This window comes from Euwallacea similis, chromosome 16, assembly GCF_039881205.1.
Source record: "Euwallacea similis isolate ESF13 chromosome 16, ESF131.1, whole genome shotgun sequence".
In the NCBI taxonomy this organism is placed as follows: domain Eukaryota; kingdom Metazoa; phylum Arthropoda; class Insecta; order Coleoptera; family Curculionidae; genus Euwallacea; species Euwallacea similis.
In genome coordinates, this window is record NC_089624.1 from 2,464,800 (window position 1) to 2,481,940 (window position 17,141).

General features: G+C 33.6%; 3 protein-coding genes across 9 annotated transcripts; 1 reads left to right on the forward strand and 2 right to left on the reverse strand.

Annotated features, from left to right (window-relative positions):
• Window positions 1-60: 60 nt before the first annotated feature.
• Taf7 (TATA-box binding protein associated factor 7) lies at window positions 61-3,485 on the reverse strand. The gene is made up of 5 exons (XM_066397858.1): window positions 3,344-3,485; window positions 2,964-3,240; window positions 2,304-2,467; window positions 1,623-2,040; window positions 61-1,561 (listed from the first exon to the last, which is right to left on the reverse strand). The coding sequence occupies exons 1-5, from the start codon at window positions 3,416-3,418 to the stop codon at window positions 1,353-1,355; spliced, it is 1,143 nt and encodes a 380-aa protein (XP_066253955.1). The 5' UTR covers window positions 3,419-3,485; the 3' UTR covers window positions 61-1,352.
• A 226-nt stretch (window positions 3,486-3,711) lies between these two features.
• On the forward strand, window positions 3,712-16,228 carry LOC136414185 (ral GTPase-activating protein subunit beta). 7 transcript variants are annotated; one of them, XM_066398043.1, is made up of 27 exons: window positions 3,712-3,885; window positions 3,953-4,159; window positions 4,549-4,768; window positions 4,833-4,859; window positions 4,950-5,164; window positions 5,213-5,396; window positions 5,451-5,557; window positions 5,613-5,760; window positions 6,337-6,501; window positions 7,164-7,265; window positions 7,321-7,458; window positions 7,903-8,125; window positions 8,272-8,573; window positions 8,642-8,851; window positions 9,149-9,244; window positions 9,742-9,882; window positions 10,508-10,689; window positions 10,865-11,088; window positions 11,143-11,266; window positions 11,363-11,577; window positions 11,680-11,908; window positions 12,502-12,751; window positions 12,899-13,099; window positions 13,224-13,400; window positions 13,498-13,613; window positions 13,673-13,803; window positions 16,090-16,228. In XM_066398043.1, exons 1-27 carry the CDS (start codon window positions 3,850-3,852, stop codon window positions 16,199-16,201), a joined length of 4,482 nt encoding a protein of 1,493 aa, XP_066254140.1. In that variant the 5' UTR covers window positions 3,712-3,849; the 3' UTR covers window positions 16,202-16,228. The 7 variants fall into 7 exon arrangements, with proteins under 7 accessions (XP_066254140.1, XP_066254142.1, XP_066254143.1 ...); XM_066398045.1 differs by lacking the exon at window positions 9,149-9,244; XM_066398046.1 differs by lacking the exon at window positions 6,337-6,501.
• Window positions 16,229-16,253: 25 nt separating this feature from the next.
• Window positions 16,254-17,137, reverse strand: mRpL22 (mitochondrial ribosomal protein L22). The gene is made up of 3 exons (XM_066398051.1): window positions 16,832-17,137; window positions 16,568-16,781; window positions 16,254-16,515 (listed from the first exon to the last, which is right to left on the reverse strand). The coding sequence occupies exons 1-3, from the start codon at window positions 17,027-17,029 to the stop codon at window positions 16,295-16,297; spliced, it is 633 nt and encodes a 210-aa protein (XP_066254148.1). The 5' UTR covers window positions 17,030-17,137; the 3' UTR covers window positions 16,254-16,294.
• Window positions 17,138-17,141: the final 4 nt, after the last annotated feature.

Below are 17,141 nucleotides of genomic sequence, written 5' to 3' on the forward strand. Positions count from 1 at the left end.
CAATTTTCCAAAAAAATATATATACAAAAATTTACAATCATGTGAATAAAATAGTGTTGAATACTTTTTATACCACCATCAGTGTTTTACTTATTGTTGCAGATTTTTACTTCTTAACATTTCATAAACCAAATGAATTTTCAAATCACCATTTTTGAATCTTGTGGTTTACAATGAAATTTAGTAAATTTTTCACATTTAACCGACCTTTTAATTTTAAAGACTTAGTAGCAGATAAAATGGTAAACTACGGTAATTGGACCGTCTCGTATAGGCACTACTAGCTCGTGAAATTTAGGAAAAAATCTAGTTTGTCGTATTTCAACATGCCTATTCGATGCGTCATGTATAGTCCTGTACATTACGAAGTAAATAATTTTTTTTCCTGTTTAGTTTATTATGTATTTTCCTAAACTTAAATGATCAAACTGAAATTTTGTTCTCTTGTAGATACTTTTCATCACCAATTCAATGATCTATCACACGATCGTGTTTCTTTTTTTTTTGAAAAAATGATACCATCAAATCCTTTTATGAAACATTCAGTCCAACTCTGGACTTGACTTAAAATTTTGTAGAGAAGGAAAAAACTAACAAAAACATGAATTAAAAATAGCAACTATTTTCCCCTTTAACCAATTCTGTAACTATCACTGTTTCGGAGTTAATAATAATAGAAATACCTAAATAAAACTTTATATATTTCGTTCGGCTTTAATTTAAAAAGTAAATTTTACCTAATTTTTTTAAAAGTTTTTTCAGCAATTTTAAATATTTAAATAGTATAAGTATTGTCCAAACCTGAAAATGACACATTGTAACAGTCATTTTACATGACTAATGACAACGAAGAATAAGGCCACCATTAGACGATACCTGCACGATACGACACCTACATATTATAATAAAATTAGAAATAAAAATACAATTCGCAAGGAAAAAAGAAAGCCACTGGCAGATTTCAATACCAGAGAATAAGGCAATAACTATTTTGACTAATTCGGAACGATTGTGAGTACATTAGTGCACTACTAGAGTTTTGATTATGAGCCATATTGCCGTATTGCTAGAGTTTCACAAAGTAGTGACCAAAAACATCAGCTATTTTTCCACAGTGCTGTCCATTAATTACTAAATGCTTCAAATCTACAATTTGTGTTGAGTTCATATTGTAATCGTCTGGAAATGAGGTTCTCCTTTCAAGATAATTCAAATTTGACTATCCTGTACATCAATTGAAAGCATTAGTAAAGTATCAATAAAGCATATTATTATCATTATTTACAAGAGTTACTCAAAGAAATTCGCCACCTTTCCTATGCTAAAACACCAGGAAAGGTGACTAGACAACCCTAGTCAATCTGTTTGAGTAGTTCTTGCAACTGATAAACATCGTGCTCCTTTTCAATCTGTTCCTGCAATAAACGTTCCACATTGGCCTGAAATCGTTGTCTCAATGCCAAGTTTTCGATGCTACCAATTTTGATTTCCTGTTCAACTCTCTTTGCTTTAATATCATTTAGCTCAGAGTTCAATTCATCCAATTTTGCCTCAACGGATTCTAACAAAACAATGAAAGTACTTGTTAATTAAAAAGATATTGCAAATATAACTGTAGTCACCTCGACTTAAATTAGGTTCTGCAAATGACAAATTCTGCTCTGAGAAACTCATACCACTTCCTGAAGGGGCATAATAGTCCACCTCTTGCAGCATAGAAGCAGAAGCGTCAAACTTGGATTCAAACATTTCACTTGAAAACTCAGTAATCAGTTTTTGATCAGCTGAGTTATTTAGTACTGAATTGGAATCAGTTAAATGGCTATCGTCAGCCGAATTCTGACTGTTTTCATCCATCACATCCAAGACATTCAAATGGGCGTCTTCATCCTCGGAATCACTCACAGCGCCACCGAAAATATCGTCCTCGGCCACTTTGGGCTGAAGCTCGGGGTCCACGATCTCCTTTTTAATTACAACAGATCCCTTGTTTACTTTGTTTTCGTCGTCTTCATTAATTACTTCCCATTTAACGCTTACCTATAGAAAATAAACAGATTGGTGGTTTTACAAGGTATATCAGTTATTACTTAAGTTAGGAACATGCAGTTTTTGCAACCTTGTGTTTAATTTTTACAAGCCAAAAGTTAACAGTGATGGAAGTCATTTCTAAGTTGGATTTTTAGATCATTTTAAAACACTTAAAAATCTCTAAAAGCAGACAATAGATGTAAATGTCATTTAGTATCAACATTATGGCATCATTTTAATGGCATGGTAATTTTGTCTAAAAGATTACCTACTGCATCATTGTCAATCCTCAATAGCCTCTTCAGTTCCTTTTCAATCTCAGGTGCTTCCACATATTTTTTCTTTAAAGTTTTCCTAAATCTACGTTTCCTTACATTTTTTGTTGGTGGAGTAATGCCATGAGGCCAAAGGTACTTCTTATCAACCTTGTTTGGATCTGCATTGAAAAAGTTAATTAATAAGTATTTATCACTGACAATAGAGGGCACATTAATTTCCAATCTTCTTGATAATATAAAAACAGGTACCTAAGTAAGCAGGTAGATAGGATCAGATGAATTCGTGGAATTCTCTGATTGGGACAAGATTTTAAATTACAAATTCATTCCTAATAAATTTAAACTTAAAAGAAATGTTGGCATGAGCTTGTAGTTTAAAATCTGTTACTATGCATAAGTGACCACCTGCTAAAAATATTGTTATTGTATTATTGTAGTATTAAAATGATTACAATATGCATCACCTCTTCTCTATGAAATTCAAATAAACTTTCAATGCAGTTTCTAATTAAGAATTTGTAGTCTCTTTCCTTCTAAAAAGGAAGATGCTCAACAATCCACGGAAAACCCCACTACAAATCTTCTCCCAATCTGACAATTAAAACCATGATTAACATAATAATAATTCATATGCTCTCGCAAGAAGTGCCTTACCCTTTTTCTTTTTCTGTGGATTCTCATCTTCAGTAAACTGATCTTCTTCTTCTTTGCAGAGTAACATCTGACAAATATCTGCAGTTTTATAAAAATTCTTACTGTCTATAGTTTTTAATGACTCTATTATGGAAGGCATATCAACCACTTTGCCTGGAAGCAACCAGTGATCTAGCCTTACTTCAGCATGTCTCATATCATCTTCAATTTTAATATTAAAACGGTCTTTCAGGTTTTCGCTATTTTTGATAGCTTCTTTTAGTACCTTTGCAGGTTCCTAGAGATTTAAAAAATGCTCTTAGGTGTATACTACTATTTAATAGAAATTATTCAAACTGAAGGAACAAAAGATGCTTTTTAAATTTTACATGAATACTTACAAGTGGCAAACGCAAAATAAATTGTGATTCCAGTTCAGCTGGTCCATCATCAGATTCCTTATTTTTTGAGTACATTATTGTGTATTTATTTTGTTAAAAACACTGTTAATTTTATTTAAAAAAACTAAATTAAACTTTAGAGAATCACATTAACCAAAGAACACAAAAAAATGTAATACGTAAACAAACCAAAAACCAATGTCAAATGTCAATTCCGTTTGAAGTATTGCTTATAGGAAATTAAATTTGTTTCTCTATTTTTGCAGTACTAGTTGTTGCGTATCAAACAAAGATAGAAAAATGGTATTATGAAAAGACATGATAACTGTCATTAATCAAAAGTTTAATTAGACGTCACAAACATCAGAAAGAACGTAAACAAACAATGCAATTTTATAACAGTAATTATTTGTTGTTAATGACCTTTAATCAAAATAACTATTAACAATTGTGTGAGTGAAGAGCAGTTTCCGGTCCCGTTACTTTTTCGCTCGAAAAGCTCGCTTATGAATTTGGGACTGTTTAATCGAATGAACCTCAAGGTAAGCAGCCTTTGAGAGTGCTAATTTTGAGACAAACTTATTATGCAAATTTCACCAATATTTACAGGAAAGTGGTGAAAATAAAGGTATGTATGCAGAATGGACGTCCCTGGGCCTAACAGTGCAATATGGGGAGCAAACTGGCCAAAGTGTTCTCGAGAAATTTGATTTGCCTATAAGCAAAGAAATCACACTTGGGCTGGTTAAGCAATTGGCAAGCAATTTGGGAATTGCCCAAGCCCCTGAGCCTAGTATTTTGACTACTGACAGAGAGGTAAGTAATGTGGTTTGACAGGGCCTAAATTTCTAAGTAAAGGCTAATAAAGTAGAGTATTTACTAACAACTCTTTTGAAAATAAACTTGACATGTATGCAGTAAAACTTTACCTCACATCATACTGTACACTAACATTTAATTGAAAATACAATAGACAGTGAATGAAACACATGTGCTGATAGCAAAAATATTGTACCTAACATGGACAAAAGTGTCATTACTGCACTTGATTGCTACAAAACTTCACTTCATGTTGTTCAGTAAACTGCAATAAATGTGTAGCAATGCGTTTCTTTCTGCACTCATTTCCTATTCCAAAGAAAATAGTGTCACTTAAATCAATATTTTATTTTTCATAATTTTATATGAATTTTATTCCCATTAAGGTACAATGGTCAATGGAAGTTCTGTGTTTTGGGCTTTCCCTATCTTTGGCTGAACATGACACAATTAAAGATTGTGTGAATGTATACTGTGAATGGCTGACAGCTTTGTTGTCTGAACCAAAAGTATGTGTTCCCAAACCCATTGTGGAAGATCCAAATTTATATGCCAAGAAAATTATTTCACACTTGCATTACTTATTTGTGCCTAGGAAAGGAGAGGGTAAGCTTGAATTATGTTACATTAAGCCTGCATATATTAAATCTGATTTTGTTTTGCATTAAAGACTGGCCATTTTTGTATTTGGATTTGGGTATGGCAATCATTTAACATTCACTAAGTAGTTTGATTCTTTAAATAAAAAAAAAATTAAAACAATTTTTTTGTTCATATGACATATTAGGACCTGATACCATTCACCGACAAGCAGTGTTATGTCACAGAGTGCTACGTACTCTGCAGGAGATCTCACACAAATCAAAAATTCTTGATAGAGACACTTGGGAGGCTTTGCTCATGTTTCTCCTTGCAATCAACGACATTTTGCTCTCCCCTCCTACAATTAAAGACGATGTGGCTGATCAGCTTTGCGAGCGCGTTTTGAGTGTGCTTTTTGAGGTATGCAATTGTGAAGGTTTAGCATTATAGATGTTAATTAACCTTTAGATTTGGTTGATTGCCTGCTCCCAATGTTTTCCATCTCCACCTCTCTGGAAAACATTACGTGAGTGTTGTATGAATTGGAGGCATAGAGTGGCTTTAATTGAACAGTGGAACAGAGTTAATTTGGCATTAACTTCAAAAGTTTTGATTTTTATGTATGGGGCTAATTTTCCTGAGTTGAAAATCGGTACTTATTACCTATATCTATAAAAACTCCTTATACTGTAATTATTTAATTTAGGGGAAGAAGATTTAATACCCAAAAACATGTCGAATGACTGTATAGCACAAAGTTGGTATAGATTTTTGAATACCATTGGAAATCCTGTTAGCTTAACTAAGCCTGAGGTAAAAATAAAAATAATAATTATTATTATCTATTATTATATAATAAAAATTGCAGATAATAAGCCAAACTCAAAAGTTCTTGCAATTCGCAATTAGTACTGAAGGGGTGGTAGATCCATGTCAACACCCATGTCTACAGCAGTTGCCTGTAATATTCTTAAAAGCTATAAAAGGCATTGCAGGACAAGTAGATGCATTTCTGGGTTTGTATACTAACGTCTAAGCTATCTCAGCTGTTCGCACCCTTTGTATGTACGCATGTTCTTATTTTCATTTGATAAATACATTTTTTATTTATAATTCTTTTAGCAAAGAACCCATTTTTTAGGTGATTTTGCACGTAATGTTCATCTGCAGCTTCAACCTGCAAGTATACATATATTTTAAAATTATATTTGTACTGTGTCATCTGAAATAATTGTTTGAAACGTTGTTGTACCTCTAACTTCACTAATATCTTCTTGCTGTAATGAAGGTGCGTGGTATATTCATATTGATGCACCTCTTAGCTAAACTAGGATTTTAAAGTATTTTCAATCTTTAATTATAAAAGGTTTAGGTTGAATCGACACATTGCATAGTATTGATAAATATACAGGGTAGTCCATCTGGAATTGCATCGATTGATTGAAGAGTAACTGTTATGAGGCGCAAATCTAGCAATTTGGTATTCATTACCCGTACCAAATTATGAGATTCTTTCTAATCTTAGTTTTTCCATATCATATGGTTCCTGATGGATCATCCTGTATATAATACATTGCGTCTTTCATTGGTAGGCATTTCACCGCCAATCTGGTGGGATACCATGGTGATGGGATCAAGCACGGAGAAATCACGCGGTGAGGCACCAGCCCCTCCGATTTTGACGCACTCACCCACCCCTCCTACCCAGCGAAAGCTGGCTAAGAGTTTTAGCGTAGCACCATCTTCAAATACTAAGGGTTAGAATCCCTTATTTTCTCAAGAGCACTTTAATATTAATTCTACTTTACTCAATTAAGGGTCAAATTCTGTGTACTATTTGCAAGCAAGAAACAACCTTTAAATTAGTAAAATTAATAGCACGTTAGCAATTTGGCTCTTCATGAGTTTATTTAAAGTAAAGAGATTCTATACAAGGGTGATTCAATTGAAAACCTATTATTGAAGTATAAGTAAATTACCCTAAATGAAAATAAGCTGACAGATTTCACAAGAGTGAAGCCAGATCTTGCAATATGATATAAGTTAATTAGAAATAGCATTTCTTAATGAGTTTCATATGTGATTTTTTAAATTTTGCTATATTACATGTAACTCCTCCTGTAGAAAATTTGCAATTTGTTTATTGAAGCTAATTCTGCTATATTTGACCATTCTCATTTTTCTGAAAAATGGCGTATAGAAGTTTTTGTCTCATGGTTTTCATTTGAACTCTCATGTAAATTCTGCAATACAAAATTAAAGTATTTAAATTATTTAGCACCTTCAGAACAGTCTATAATATACATATATCTTTCCTCTCAATTACAGTAAATCTTTTCTGTGTTACTAAAATTTATTCTAATTTATTTGTACATTATTGAAAGCTTCCTAGAACCCGATAGTATATTTTTCTATTTAGGTATACCCAGGTCCTCTTTAATAGGACTTACCACTAGCAGAACTTCAGTGGTAAACCCGACCGCACCCTACAGTGGTCCATCTTCAACCACCAGTACATCTTGTAAGTTTCTTAAAGCCTTAGGGAATGTTTTTGATAATAAAAAAAATAATTGCAGCAGTTTCTTCTTTTGGTTTCGATGCTAAACCACCTCTGGCTCCAGGGAGACCCAAGTGTAACACGATCTTGCATTTATTCGGGGAATGGTTATTCGAGGCCGCGTTCATTGGTTGCGATTTGCATTCACAACATAGCCGTTAGTGTACAAACCTCAAATATGTACTCGAAGAAATAATTAATGCAGAGCACGTAACGTAGTCCTTTTAAATATCGAGATACCTCCCCTCAAAAATCTTACACACAAAAGATACATTTAGTGTTAACTTTATTGAATAATATTTCTTAAATTTAAAATATGTCGTAAAAACGGAGAATTCTTGTTTTTTTTCGGGTGTTTCCATACTATTTTGGTGCCCTGTATAATAAACAAAGACATTGCTATTTTTAATTATACATTTTCAACGAATTGCCACCTACAACAGAATAGATAATAATATATAAAATAATAATAATAAATAAAATCTACAACTCAAAAATAAATATAAACTTATAATTATTAATTTCTATTGAAAGGACCAGGTCATGTGTTTCTTTAATTATTTTTTCTACTAGTGTCTGGAATTTATAATGCAATATTTAGGGCAATCCAGCGGCTCATTTCAACGTCCTAATTCAATGGTAATTGAAAGTGGTAAAAGCTCCCTGAGCTTCTCTCAACCGAGTTCGTTGTCAGAGGCGGAGATCCCCCCAGGTTTGACCATTGACAAATATGAAAGTGGCAAAGCAGAAGCTTTGGGAACTTTGTGTCGGATTTTCTGCGCCAAGAAAACCGGGGAGGAAATTCTACCTGTATATTTAGCTCGGTAGGTCTAACGCTATAAAAAATAATCAAGAAATGTATTATTTTCTTCAGATTTTTTGTTTAATTGCCTTCAAATTTACGTTGTTAATAACTGAAACACTACTGTCAGAATAAGAAAATTTAGGACGCACATATGATCTTTTTCAGCTTCTACTTAGCGATAAGCCAAGGTTTGAAATCAGGGAGCAGCTCTAAAGAATGCGGTGACTGTATGGTTGCCATTCTTATGAACTCGACAGAAATATTCAGCTTGGACTTGGACGGAGTGAGGACGCTTATTCCAGCCTATGTTTCTGCGCTGGAGATCGTTTTGCCCGATAAAGATCTCAAGTTATCCAGTAACGTAAACAAAGTTGAGTTGAGGAGGGCCGCCATTCACCTGTTGCTCTCTCTTTTGGTTTTACCTTTGCACTTTCAAAACTGTCCTATTAAGGAGTTATGTTCAGCAGGTTTGTGTTATACTTCTGTTTAAGTGTCCCCTATTATTTACTTTTCATTTTCGAAGTGCATATTTTAGCGAGCGGTGACAAGGCAGCATCATTCTCTTCGCTAAAACCTAAACTTATGAATCTCCTAATGAACGCTTTGCAAGTTGAATATGACCCACTAAATACACACATGTTGCTGGGTGGATTATTTCTCTCGGTACAAGATTCAGCTTTGTACGAAACCACTGAGCACATCACCCAAGCTGTCAATGAAAGTTCCTCGAATTTACTGAGTAGCGGTAAGGAAGATTAAAAATTTGCTTTCTCAGCATCTTTTTTCGCTTCTGCTATATTTGCCACACAATTTACTGTTCATGTTTTTCTTTGTTTGCTTTCAAATTTTGTATTTTTGTTCTATTTTCAATTCTAACATCGTTTCATAAATAAAATGTTTCCTGTTTTGATTGGTCATTGATCAAACTTTAGCTTTTTCCATTATTTATCTTTTACAACTCAGATCAATTTCGATATATAATAAAACATCATACGTAAGTTTTGTATGCATACTATGTGATCATTGTGATCGTGGCCTGTAGTTTCCGACACCGCCAGTATGATTAGCATGGCTAGCAGCGAACGTTCAGTGACACCTGATCAGCGATCCACATCAGAATCTCACGATGCACCTTTAGGTATGTTAAGTCAATCTTTTGGAATTATTTTGAATTACATGAAATATGATCGTGGGCTTTGTAATAAAGCAGGTAAGAAAAAGAGGAAATTATTATTATTCTAACTAAAGTCTGTAATCTAGATGTTTACTATATCGTGTGAATGTCAAATAGGTTGGAATTGTTGCATATTTCACATTTCCACTACTAGTAATTCATCAAATCACATGGGAAAGATGGCGATGAAAAACTTACAGTTAGCTTAAAGTTTGTAAATACAAAGAGATTAACCATTTAGACATAGAGTTTAAAAACAAATTATATGTATTTGCTTGAATCTCGTCCTATCTCTCAGAGTAATCAGCTCTTCTTTCCCAAGTTGAAAAGACTTTATAATTATTGCTAGAATTAACTGTTATAAATATTTTTGAAATATAATTTTGCAGCACTCTGAATCTGCTTTATTAGAGGTCCTTACTCTCATAGTTAGAAATTATTAACTCATTTTTATATTTTAGATTCTGCTCATGCCCTCTTTGTCAGAGCGACCTACTTGGTCTGCCACAGATTGATTTCATCGTGGAAGACCGATCTAAATGTGTCACTTGCAGCTTTGGAACTTTTGTCAGGATTGGCCAGAATTCATATCAAGGAATCCGGTATGTTATAATTTTTCTGTAGATTCTGTTTATTGATAATTTTGTATATTATCGTCTTAATTCGCAAATCAAAAGTATGTTTAGAAAACAGTTCAATTAGGGGAAAATTATTGACATCCCTCAAAAAGTAGACGCCTCGAAACTTAAAAAGATTTAATATACAAATAAATTTCTATTTTCGCTTTTTTTGTATTTTCGTAAAACTAATTGTAGCAATTGTTTTTGGTTTTTCCTATAGCGTTTTCATTTGTGGACTTATTGGATTTGCATATTGAGTTAAGGATATGTCTTGTATACAGCCTGTTGGTTTTTTTTCTTTTCTATAAGTCTGTTTGGAGGTGTAATAATTAACTGGTCATCACTTGTTACAAGCAGCCAAGAAACTTACAGGTACATTTCTTTATTAAAAAAGCAGCACCTCATTAAAAGGTATCAACAAATAATCGAATAGATAGATTGCTTGGGTTGAGATTTTTCTAAGATATAATCTATAGAATTTTCCTAGATACAACGTACCACGCCATTATTGTTTTATTGACACTACTTCTAATTATATATTTTGGGTTTTTTTCCAACACACATATAAATCTTTATAAGTTATGAATTATTGGAAGTTATTATCCAGATGCTATGGAATGCAAGCGAGCAGTTAAATGGCTCTGCGACTATATCGTTTATCAATGTTCAAGACCACCACCTGCCCATTCTAAAGACCTACACTCCACTATAGTAGCGGCTTTCCAGTGTTGTTCAGTATGGTTGTGTGAGCACCCGTACTTACTTAAGGACAAAGATTGTCTCACGACCGTAAGCATACCATTTAAGTCTAAATTGCTGAAATTTATTCATAAGTTATTCTCTTTTTGAATTCTTTTCTCAAAGTTTTAAGTCAATAATTACAGGAATTGTAAGAAATTTGGAAATTACTTCAAAGTCAAATTATAACATCTTCTGCTTTTGATACTTTTTCATTTTCGCTTAGGTTCTTGAAGTATGCGAACTAGGTGTTTCCGGGAGTAAATCGGTAGGAAAACCTGGCGAACCAATAAAAATGAAGGAAGAGAAAGAATTGAAGCCCGCTTCGATGAGAGTCAGAGATGCTGCGGAAAACTTGCTCACTTGCATCTTGGAACAGGTGGCGTATTTTCCCAACGAATGTGGACCCGAATCAACAAGTTCTTTGTTAAATGAAACATTATTACTAAGGTGATTGTCAAGCAACAACAATTTACAGCTTAGTTTGATTTATGATAAATTTAGACAGTGCAGCTCTTCGAAAGCCAGCTACAACGATTTAAGTACCGCCGTGGAAAAATTTAGGTATTTTGTTACGGAGGGGTCAGTCATGTTGGCACTTCTGGAAGAACCTTTGGGCAATGATCAGGTTAGATTAACAAATAAACCCTTGTTTATAGAACAATCATCTTCAGATCGATATACCTTAATGATGCAAACTTCAGTCTTTTTATCACTTTCCTAGGATCCGCAACCTACGGTCACTCTTCTTATTCGGGGTCCGTTTGGAAGACATGCCTGGACCATGCAGTTAAGACATTTACCTCGTCATAAATCTGGAGCTAAGACATATTCTTCAAATGCTTGTCGGCCTGTGGCCATGCAGGATACTCCTGTTCGTCCCCAGGTTAAACAGAAGTACTTTCCAGATAGCGTTGAACGCGTTCCACATTGTCAAGTGTAAGTATAAATAAAGAGGGACTTTTTTAGTAATTAATTTTTTTCACACTTACTGCACTTTTACTAGAGCATACACCCTGTATAACAAAGACTTTCCTGCAGAGATGAATCAATACCTACATTGGACTTCCTGCTGGAAAGCAACACGTCAATAAAAGAAGAAATCAACTTGATAAGTCAATTAATAAACAAGCAAAATATCATGGAGAATAATTTACATAAAACCCAGAATCATGCGTCCGAAGAATGTGTTCCGCCACCAGTTTGTCACGAATTTCAAACTGCCAGACTCTTTCTCAGCCATTTTGGACTTCTTACCTTAGACGAAGAGGTAATCAATAAATGGAGTTTCACTCATACATTTTCTATTTATTTTTATCTTTATTTAGTTTATATAAGCTCTCACAGAAAAGGAAATCTATTCTGGATGGTCACAAACAATTAGAAATGTATCCAAATAGTCCCAACCAATGTTCTGAGCATATTTTTGGCTATTTTTAACGGGCGGGAATTAAACCGAACTTATACATTACTATTTTCTTAGTAGCAAACAGAGTAGTAGTCCATTGAGAACGTACAGCATTCTCTAGGAAAGAGCCTTGTCGAAAAAGAAACTGTTTCTAAGGAAATATTCAATGAAAAAATTATAGCATCAATTTTACCCTCTTAAGGAGAGAAAGGGCCCAAATTTCTAAAATAAGAATGGGTAATGAGCCATACCTCTTAGGAAATGGTTTTCTGTTCGGTTTTGACATTCAATCAACTTATTTAGAAATCAATGTTTAAAAATCGCTCAAAAATTCTCTCTAGAGACTTTTCCGAGTTTTTACACTACTAGTATTTCTACCTTCCTATACGTTTTCAAGATAGACCACTCTGTATAAATTACCTAAATTAAGTTTTATTTATTGGAATGTTTTATAGGAAAATGCTCAAACCAGTTCGACGTTAGTGGCCCTGGACAGCAGTGCAACAGAATTTTGCAAAGATTTACAGATACTTGACCAGATGAGCCCTAGAACTTGTGATACAGTCCACGTATTTTATGTTAAAGCACATCAGACCAATGCGAATGATATTGTGAGCAACGCTTTAAATCCCGCCTTGATTTCACCTTACTTTTTCGAATTCATTCACACCTTGGGCTGGCCTGTTGAAGTCCAAAAACATCCAGGTAATATCTAACAATTTTACACAGTGTATAATAATATTATTAATCGATATTCATACATCATCTCTCATGTGTCAAAGTTTTTTTATAGAGCTTATAAATAACCTTGTAAATGTGTAAAGCAGCTATCTATCATTTGAATGTAATTAGGTTGGACTGGACATATTTCCACTTCGTGGAAAGTTGTGCCGGACTCGGATCATCATTGCGAAATACCGGCTCAAAAATGTTACGACGGCAGCCAACATGTACTATATTGGGCCGATGCTTGTTCAGAAATTGCATTTGTGGTGCCGTCCAGTCTCAAACAAAGCGACGTGCAGAATAGCTTCAATGCCAGTAGTTTGTCTTGTAAGTATATTTTTTTGTTTCAATATTGCGCCAAAAAAATCATTTGTTTTCAGTCACTCCGTATATGCATGATAGTATAAAGTTTCAGTTTAGTCATATTTTGATTGCTTCTTCAATGTTTTAGCTTGGAGCGAAAACCCATGGTCAGATGCGTCTTCAAAAAGAACGCAAAGTCTAGAATTAGACAAACAGCCCGTGCCTCCGAAACGCGGAAACAAGTCTAACATTCACCCATATACCACCACTAAAATAATGATTGTCTGGCTCGAAAGTTTTGAAGACCATTTGAATTTGCCTGTAGGTGAGTCACACATTGTTAAGTACATAAATATCAATATTATTTCCAGTCAAGCTTTATTAATTGAAATTCCCAATAATTAATATGATATTTTTTCCAGAGCATTTGTTAGAATCTATGAACACGGGTCTAGAAAAAACTAGTACAAAACCTAATGAAGCTTTAATAATTTACTTGCAGGTCCTTTCCACTGGTCTTTTAAGAGTTCATTTACAGGTAGACAATAATTATTAGTAATAAATTTAAGCAGTTTGATAAGTATCTCTCGATTTAAGGGATGTACTGGCAGGGTAAGTTTAGCATCGCCTCTTATAGATGGTATGGTGTTAAGTAGGCGCAGTTTGGGGTCTTTGGTGAGGCATACAGCTCTTAATATGGCCAGACGGAAAAGACTAGATTCAGATACGTAAGTACAATTTCTCATATGGAACTGTATTTAGACATATACAGGGTATTCCTAAAATGACTATACAACACGTGACTAAAAATTCCTTAACTGAAAATAAGGCGTTCTTCGGAAACTTACCTATATCCAATGTTGCTTCGTTTTGTCCCTATAGGGCGCAGAAGTTCTAAAACTGATATCATTTTTTCGAAATAATTGCTAAACGCTTTTATCGATTTTTGCGAATTTTTGAACTAACAATTGCTACATAAATTGACGTGTTTTGACATGAGCAAGATTTTTTTAATGCGTGGAAATATTAGATAGATTAGATATTAGATAGATAAAAATAGCTCATGGTTCGTAAATAAAAGTTTGTATTTTTGTCACCTCTGTATGAATTACTTTAATTTTTTCTCTGCCACAAGCTGACTCTATTTTGAAACATGTTTGTATCTTGTAAAATTTCAGACAGGCATGCAGTTTCTTTACAAAAAAAAAATATTTAGGATACCTTGCAATTCATCATTGTTGTTTGGTTAGAACAAAAACATGAAAAAAGTTCCTTTTCAAAACTTGCAAATGTTTGATGGTTTAGAATTCTATGACACACAAAGAAATTCAGTATTATACATATAGTTCCTGAAAAAAAAGCTTCAAAACAGTTAGAGTTTCGAATTAATGTCGACTTGAAGCATAGGCATGCATACACAGTTGAGACCTGAGACACAAAAACAATATTAATTCCTGGAAAAAGCTTTAAAAATCTTCGAAGCAGCTCAAGTTGTGATATCATTCTTCGGGCACGTCCAAAGATGCTCCTAAGTACCCTTTAAAAGGATAATTGCAGATAGTTTCGATTTTCAACTAAAATTTTAATTACGTCGTTTTCTTTGACTTAGCAAAACTTAACTATAAATGACAAGAAACAACAATCGGAATTCACCTCCGAGCACCAAAAGTGTGAGCCAGAATCATGTCAGCGGCCTCCACTTTCAGTCACTAAATCACGGATATACTAACGGCGTATCTCACAAGTCTTTAAAACACAAAAAGAAACGATTATCCTGATTGTTAGCGCAGCGCGCATTACCAACATGTTGTTCATCGTCGTGCTAACATTCGAATAAATCATCTGCGGAGTGATATCGGTACAAAAAAGTACGAAGAATTTACTACCTGCCTTTTGTAAAGGTACAGCTGATCGGTCGTGTAAACGATACGCGATAAGAAGAAATATGCGATGTTTCCAGATTTAGTAAAATGGGGGAAAAGTTGGGAATTCGAGGCACTAGTTCTATTATGCAAACATACAACGTCGTAATAAAAAATATATTTCATATTGTAAAGAGAACTTGATAGAAAAAGAAATCTGAGCTATTTCGAGAACAATACTAATTTAGAATTTTATACTGTGTTAAATACATCATGTTCGTAATTAATATACTTACGTGTATAATAAAAATAAAGCCACTATCCACCTTAACATTCGTTGTGTTAAAAACCCAACAATTTCGAGAGCTAAATAATATATGCGAACTTATAAATTTATAGTATAACAAAAAGACATTTTATAAAGCGGTTTGCGTAGTTATGGAGCGTATGGAGACGATAGATTGGAGATATTTTTCAAGGCAATTGGCTCCATGCATTTCCAAGATATCGACATTCTAAATTTGAAAAGTGGCAAAAATATACTTCTCCTTTTATAAATTAAAGATAAATCCTATTATTAATATATGTATATGATTATATATATTTTTTTGTTATTTAATAGGATTGTTCGCAAACTTTTATTTACGAATCACGCATTAAAAAAAAATCCCGCTTACGTCAAAAGATGCCAATTCATGTGGTAACTCTTAGTTCTAAAATCAGTGAAAATCGATAAGTGTTTAGTAATTATTTCGAAAAAATTTAAGAACTCCGACACCCTGTAGCGACAAAAGAAAGCAACATTGGATATAGGTAAGTTTGCCTAGAACATCTTATTTTTGGTTCAGAAGTTTTTGATCAAACATTGTACAGTTATTTCAGGGACACCAAGTATATCCGAAATAATTTGGCATTTAACTCTTATGGCTGCCGTGGTCGATAAAATGGATCACTATTTTTCAAACATTAGAATGGTGGTAGATCAGATTTTAAACCACATATGCAAAAGTATCCTAATATTTAATTAAGTAGTATATCTTTTTCTGTAGAAGAACATGGCAAGTTTTTCTTATGTACCCTAGAGAAATACAGGGTTTTATTATCAAGACTACTTTATATGTTTTAGGAATCAATTAACCTTTTGTTTTGTAGTTATCAGCCTCCACATGTTCGAAGACGTTTGAAAATCCAAGAAATGGTTCAGAAATACAAAAGAGAAATGACCAAGCCTGAACTTCTAACATACCTTTTTAGTAGTACCTAAAACTATTATATTTATATATTTTTGTTGCTTTTGTATTATTAATACATATAGTAATTTATTATTTATTTACAAAAATCTTTATTGTTTATATATTTATAAAGAATTAGTAATCTTCCGCTTTCTCATATCTTGCAGCCATTCTTCCAGCAATTCATGAGGCTCTTTTGGATGGTTGGCATAGTAATGCTTTGGTGGTTTACCTTCCTCTAATCTTACAAAATAATGACAATGAAAGTATTCTACTTTTCCATGTCTGCCCCTTGCATGACGGCGAACTCCTTTAATTACCTTCCCTTTACCAACAAATGACTCAGCTAAAAGTAATTTAATATTTTACTGTTTTCAAAAAAATGTTTAAAAACTTACCAACCCACATATTGCTACCAAACTCTACATTGTGCTCTTTAACAGCAAGCTCCTTGGCCTCTTCAATAACTTCCCTAACATCTTTAGCTCCTTTCTTTGGTATAAATTTGAGTTGTTTAATTGCTTCATCCACAGCCATGCCTCTGACAAGACATGCTATATACCACATTTTCCATGGGCTGTATTTTATGTTTACTCGTTGATGACATACAAACTGTAATACTTGAGTAAAGAAAACATGCAAATATTAGTTGTCAAACTTACAGCAGGTCTGGGTTCCTCTCCCAATTGCTGAGGTGGATATACTTTTTTGTTGAATTCCATAAATGTTTTGGGGCCTTTGTTGGTGGTTGAATGCCAAGCATCTTGGACTGGAGTGTTGTGAATTTGTAGCTTTTGGAGTATAATGGGGCAAAGCTTATAATTTAACTTAATGAAGTTTCGTGTGGAGATCAAAGCCATAGTGAGACACAAATATTCTTGAGTTTTAATAAGAAAATGTCGCGAATATTTAATAAAATGAAGAAAGATGTGATATAAGAATAAGATAATGTAGTAACGAAGTCTGTTTTTG

What these genes read in the sequence shown, in the direction of transcription:
- mRpL22 (XM_066398051.1), bottom strand. Translation starts at nt 17,029, where the DNA reads ATGGCTTTGATCTCCACACGAAACTTCATTAAGTTAAATTATAAGCTT. An exon ending in GAGAGGAACCCAGACCTGCT is followed by an intron (nt 16,782 to 16,831) that starts GTAAGTTTGACA and finishes CAAGTATTACAG; the next exon opens with TTTGTATGTCATCAACGAGT. An exon ending in TGGTAGCAATATGTGGGTTG is followed by an intron (nt 16,516 to 16,567) that starts GTAAGTTTTTAA and finishes AATTACTTTTAG; the next exon opens with CTGAGTCATTTGTTGGTAAA.
- Taf7 (XM_066397858.1), bottom strand. Translation starts at nt 3,418, where the DNA reads ATGTACTCAAAAAATAAGGAATCTGATGATGGACCAGCTGAACTGGAA. An exon ending in TCCACAGAAAAAGAAAAAGG is followed by an intron (nt 2,468 to 2,963) that starts GTAAGGCACTTC and finishes TTTTCAATGCAG; the next exon opens with ATCCAAACAAGGTTGATAAG. An exon ending in TGAGGATTGACAATGATGCA is followed by an intron (nt 2,041 to 2,303) that starts GTAGGTAATCTT and finishes TATTTTCTATAG; the next exon opens with GTAAGCGTTAAATGGGAAGT.
- LOC136414185 (XM_066398043.1), top strand. Translation starts at nt 3,850, where the DNA reads ATGAATTTGGGACTGTTTAATCGAATGAACCTCAAG. An exon ending in AATTCATATCAAGGAATCCG is followed by an intron (nt 9,883 to 10,507) that starts GTATGTTATAAT and finishes GTTATTATCCAG; the next exon opens with ATGCTATGGAATGCAAGCGA. An exon ending in TGAAGTCCAAAAACATCCAG is followed by an intron (nt 12,752 to 12,898) that starts GTAATATCTAAC and finishes GAATGTAATTAG; the next exon opens with GTTGGACTGGACATATTTCC.